Source organism: Galeopterus variegatus, unplaced genomic scaffold, assembly GCF_000696425.1.
Source record: "Galeopterus variegatus unplaced genomic scaffold, G_variegatus-3.0.2 Scaffold12650, whole genome shotgun sequence".
NCBI lineage: Eukaryota > Metazoa > Chordata > Mammalia > Dermoptera > Cynocephalidae > Galeopterus > Galeopterus variegatus.
Window position 1 is genome coordinate 10419 of NW_007738761.1, and position 5582 is coordinate 16000.

Consider the following 5582-nt stretch of genomic DNA (forward strand, 5'->3'; position numbering starts at 1 on the left):
TCTCTGGATCAGAACTCTAGACAGATAAGGATCTCAGAACTCAACAACCTAAGAGCAAGTAAGAGCAATGTAATAGTTGACAGAGGAAGCAACAAGAACCAAGCAAAAAAAAAAAAAAAGCTTAAGATAAGGCTCCTGCTGGGGTAGCCCCCTCTGCCCCAGCTCAGGCCCACGGGGGAAAACGGCGCCACCAGGTCTGGCCCGCCACGTACCTGATGTTTTCGTTCAGTGCGTAAAGCTCATTGCTTTGTAAGCCGCCCCCTTTGAAGACGTTGATCACAGCAGTCTGGACGCTGCAGGGAAATGGAAACAACCCCTGGTTAGGGAATCTGTCTTCCAGGGCCAGGAAGCCCATGGCACAGACATGGGCACATTTTCCATACCTGGAATCCACCGCTTCCTTCTCTGCATCCTTAGAGAGGAAGGAAGACTGAAGCTGAAAGGACTCACAAGTAGCCCCGCTTTCTCGCAGGCGCAGCCCTGCCAGTGAGAAGCAACAATAAAAGGCAGGAGGTGGGATCTGCTTCAGGAAGCTGCACGGCCAGCACCCCTGGGTCTGGAAGGATCCAAAATGGCATTCTCGGCAAGCAGGAGCTGACCATGCCTGGGTGCTTTTGCCCAGGAGGCCACTGTCTTCCCAGGGCAGCTTGGGAGTCTGGAGCCAGTATGAANGACCGGGGACCGGCAACGGGATCGCAAGCCTCGGTGTTGCTCCCGCGTCTCGCTCAGCCAGCGAGCCGGAACCGGTCTGTTTGTGGGATCCGAACCCTCGGGCGGGAGCGCCGCCACGCTTCCCAAGCGGCGCACTGTAGCAGTGCGCCACCGGGCCGGCCCTTTTACACACATTTTAGAGCCCCTCTCCATCCCCATCACCAGAGCTGTGCTTTCTGTGTCTATTCACTGAAAAAAAACTCACAATGGCCCGAACTACAAAGAATTCAGTCATTCTTTAAACTAATAATGCATTTTATTTATCGAAAAAGTGTCTGCATCGCTTTGAAAACTAGTAACTCACCACAGCGTAAGACATAGAACTGATTGGTCTCTGCTCAATTCTTAGAGAACAAAAGGCTGGCTAGACACCTGAGAAAAGCGCTCAGTGTCTCTTCCTGCAAGCACCTGTGGCTCACGGGTACTGACGATTTCTGGTTTATGCCACTCATTTAGCTTTTCCCAGATACATGTCTCACCTTCCCAAATAGATAGTAGGTTACTTATATGACTGCACCCTGGGATACTCTAACAATTTGGGGTGTGAATAACAAGTATGAACAGTAATTGTAAATTCCAATCCAACTGTCCCGAGCTGGTTAACTGACTCCGATAGGCCAGAGGCTCCCAGTAGTCTACTTTCTTTTTCTCAAGGAAAGCTAGCAGACACACTGGATGTAAGAAAGCTCACTCTCTTTTTTTTTTTTTTTCCTTTTTGTCTTTTTTCGTGACCGGTAACGGGATCACAACCCTCAGTGTCACGCCCATACCGCGACCGGCAACGGGATCGCAACCCTCGGTGTCGCGCCCGCACCGCGCTCAACCAGTGAGCAGACCAGTCTCTACATGGGATCCGAACCCTCGGCAGGAGCGCCGCCATGCTCCCAAGCGCCGCACTCTACCGAGTGCGCCACCGGGCCGGCCCAAAAGCTCACTCTCTTTATCATGCACCCCTGCAATCACGACCTTCCAGAAGCAGAGATCCCAGAAGCAGCAGCAGCTCAGCCAGTCTGCAGATGCTGCTTGGCCCTGCTCCGGCCCCCGGCAGCCCTCCACCCCACACCCTCTGGCCTCCTTTACCTGTTCCAGGCTGAGTTGGAGCTCAGCTGCAGAGCCTGCCGGGTGGCCTGGAATCGGGGCAGGTCGCTGAGCAGCCACCAGGCCGGCCCAAAAGCTCACTCTCTTTATCAAGCACCCCTGCAATCACGACCTTCCAGAAGCAGAGATCCCAGAAGCAGCAGCAGTTCAGCCAGTCTGCAGATGCTGCTTGGCCCTGCTCTGGCCCCCGGCAGCCCTCCACCCCACACCCTCTGGCCTCCTTTACCTGTTCCAGGCTGAGTTGGAGCTCAGCTGCAGAGCCTGCCGGGTGGCCTGGAATCGGGGCAGGTCGCTGAGCACTGGGGAGCTCATAAAGCGCGGTCGAGGCCTGCGGAAAGAGCCCATCTTATGGAACTCGACAGGCAGGACGGGAGCGAAGCCTCGGGTCATAAGTCCAGGTGAGGGTTCAGCTTCACCTCTAGGACCAGCAGGTTCTGACCGCCCACGGAAAGGGCTTCTCCCAGGGCTGCCTCTGGCCCTCAGGCTTGTTTAAAACCACAGACTTAGCCAACACCTGAAAAGAGAGGGCAGCTTTTAGTGAGAACTCCTGGGCTGAGAAAACCACATCTTAGAGGAAGTTGGCTGGGACTTCTCAACCAAACTATCCTAAAAACAACTCCGGGACCAAGCAGTACCTTCCATTCCCTGCAGGTTCCCATTCCCAAGTTTTTACAGGTCTCTTTCCGGTTACAAGTGTGGTCACCCCAAAGTGGGAAGGCAGTGACAACGGAGGCCAGTCCTACAGGAAAGTGATTTCTAAGCTGCGCCTGACTCTGGTTCCTTAGCACAACCATCAGTCTGGGCACTGCCTGGGTTTCTGCAGCCCACAATGTTGTGCATTGAGAGATGGCTTTTTAAAAAATGCCTCAATGGGAACACAAGAGCTCCTTGTCCTAACACTAAAGACCTTCCATGATATGCCCTTACCATGCCAGTCCATGAGTACTGTTCAGTACCTCCCAAAGCATCAGTGTCTCTTTACCCAGGCACTCTCCTCACCACCCCTTACCTGCCATTCGTTCATTCATTCCATCAGGACATAACACGCTGAGTGATTACTCCTTATTAACAACTGCAGAGCAGCCAGAGATCTCTAAAACCTACTCCCTGCTCTCAAGGGACTCACAGTCTTTGGAGAAGATAACTGTCTATTCATGCATTCATTCATGCAATATTTACTGAGCATCTACTATGCACCAGGTATCCCTTAGGCACTGGGAGATAGAATTATGGCCGCAGAGCATACAACCAGCAGGCGCGGCTCCATGTCATGCTTATTACCTCTCTTAGGCTTGTGATCACATCTACTCCCCTTGCACAGAATTCTTTTCCTTTTCCTCTCTGCTTATCCAAACCCAACTCACACTCCAAGGCTGGGTTCAAGGATACTGTCTCCTGGTAGCAGTTCATGAGAGACTTGTGGCTTTGTGGCTTAAGGCAGTGGCTTTGGAGTAAACATGGATTCGAGTCTTAACTTGGCCACTCCCAGGTTGTGTGACTTTGGCACACTGAGATTAAAGTCCTCAGCTGTTAACAGTACCAACTTCACAGGCCTGGTGAGAGATGAAATGAGATCATGTGACATGCCCAGTAGAATGGCAAACCCAAGGGCCTCCAGGGCTGGCTATTCCTGTTCAGACGAATCTCTCTCTCCTCAGTACCTTTGGACCTGTAATCTCAGTCTCTTATTCTTTAGTGAATCTAAAATCTAAACGAATGACTTAAAATAAGTTTTGGAGCTCAACAGAGTGAAGAACCAAAGGAAACACCACCAAGGTTATAGTCATTGTTTTCTTGAAGGTTTAGTAGGTTCAGCCCCAAAGTATCCTCACTGCCACCTCTGTCAGCAGCTCACTCTGCTATGTCCCAAAAACCAATGATTAAAAAAAGAGATATTCCCTAAGTGTCAGCCTTCAGGCTGGCAGGGAGACAAGGTTTTGCAGCCCTAGCTGTAGCATTTGAAGAAGAAGGAACCAAGGTGCCACTTCCAAATTAAAAGCACTGCTGCAGCCAGGTCACTCAGATAGGCACCAAGGCCTCCATCCAGAGGATGCAGGAGGTGCTAGTGGCTGTCTATAGGCAATGGGCACAGTGACAATGAACTTGTAATACTCTTGTCTCCTAACTTTATTTTTAAAGGATAGCAGACTTGGGTCCCACTTTCATGTACACCCCATGTTCAGAATGAACCAATAGTTAATAAAAGCTATCAATAAATGCTGGGGAAGTCATAATAGGTCTGTTAAGTTTCAGAAAGTGTCCATAACTTCACAAGTGCTACTGGCATTGGGAAAGACCTATGCAAATCAACAAAGGAGGCAAACCACAAAAGCCCCTTAAACCAGCTAGCTTTGGGATTTAACTTGCCCAGTAAAGGTCACACTATTAAGACAGGATCCGTTTCACTGCCCTTCTTTAAATAAAACTGCTAGGTGCAATTCATGTGTGTAATTATAGGATATTAACTCCCTTTATGAGGTTCTTAAACGAGAAGTGATGGAGCTGCCTCCCACTCCATGGCTCTAGTACAGGGTAGCAGAAAAGGGAGCAGAGTGGATGGTTACAGGTGTTCACCTTCCTGCCCCAACACCCACTTCTGCAGGAGCCTGCAAGACCCTGAGGATCTCAGCTGGCTCCTTCCCCCTCCACTTCTCAGTTAGTGACCCCAGCCCTCCCACTCCAAGCTGCCCAAGTATCCCGTAAGCACATACACAACCTCTCTTAAGTAAGTGTAATTTTCAGCCCCAAGGACGATGCCTGCAGCTCCTGCAGCCATGAGTGGACTGCAGAGTCATACACGCAACCAGGAGTTGCCTGTGACTCATTGTTCACCTCCCAAACCTGCCCCTCTCAGATGCTGACAGGCTGAAGAGAAGATGAAGCTGACTCTGTCTCCACCATTCCTGCTCTGGACAGAGCCAAGAGGCCTCCACGGAGCATCACAGGGAGGAAGCTGCTGGGAGCGTTGGCAAAGAGCCTAGAGGAAAAGCTGACACACCCTGTATCCACCTGCCATGGCGCTGGCCCCTCAGGCTTGGGCTTGTCCTGTCCTAAATACGACAAATCAGAAAATGACAAGACAGATGGGTCCTCAGAGTCCAGTCCAGGCTTTCACTTACAGATGACAGAAGTGGAGCAAAGGAGCAAAGAAACTCGTCTCCTAGGAAAGAGAGAGCCAGGACTGGCTGGAATTCAGGTTCCTTGACGCCTGAGTTAGAATGTTCCCCAGCCCCACCTAGGCCATTCTGTAAACTTGAAGACAGGCATTGGCCTTATTCCTCTCTGTTTTCTCAAGCCTAAATTCACTGCTTAACACAAAGAAATAGGAAAAAATGGGCATTAATAAGGCACCAACTGGGCCGGCCCGGTGGCACACTGCTACAGTGCGCCGCTTGGGAGCGCGGCAGCGCTCCCACCAAGAGTTCGGATCCCACATACAGACCGGTTCCCGCTCACTGGCTGAGCGAGGTGCGGGCACAACACCGAGGGTTGCGATCCCGTTGCCAGTCCCGGTCCGGTACGGGCGCGACACTGAGGGTTGTGATCCGTTGCCGGACACGAAAAAAAAAAAGACAAAAAAATAAATAAATAAATATGGCACCAACTGCCTGCCTGACACAATGCCAGGCACTGTCACAATAGGTGATCTTACTGGACCCTCACAAAATGCCATCTGAAAATCAGAAGTTAAGCAACTTGCCCAATGTCACACAGCTAGTAAGTGGCTAATAAGTGGCACCCAGATAAGCCTAATTCCCCCACCCAGTTCTACT

General features: G+C 51.0%; 1 protein-coding gene across 1 annotated transcript; it reads right to left on the reverse strand.

Moving 5' to 3' along the window:
* Positions 1 to 212: 212 nt before the first annotated feature.
* Positions 213 to 2199, reverse strand: LOC103581245 (proline-rich protein 5-like; the record flags this gene model as incomplete). Its single annotated transcript, XM_008563130.1, has 2 exons — positions 2036 to 2199; positions 213 to 293 (listed from the first exon to the last, which is right to left on the reverse strand). Coding segments are annotated over exons 1-2 (245 nt in total), but the record flags the coding sequence as incomplete, so codon positions are not given.
* Between the last annotated feature and the right edge of the window lie 3383 nt (positions 2200 to 5582).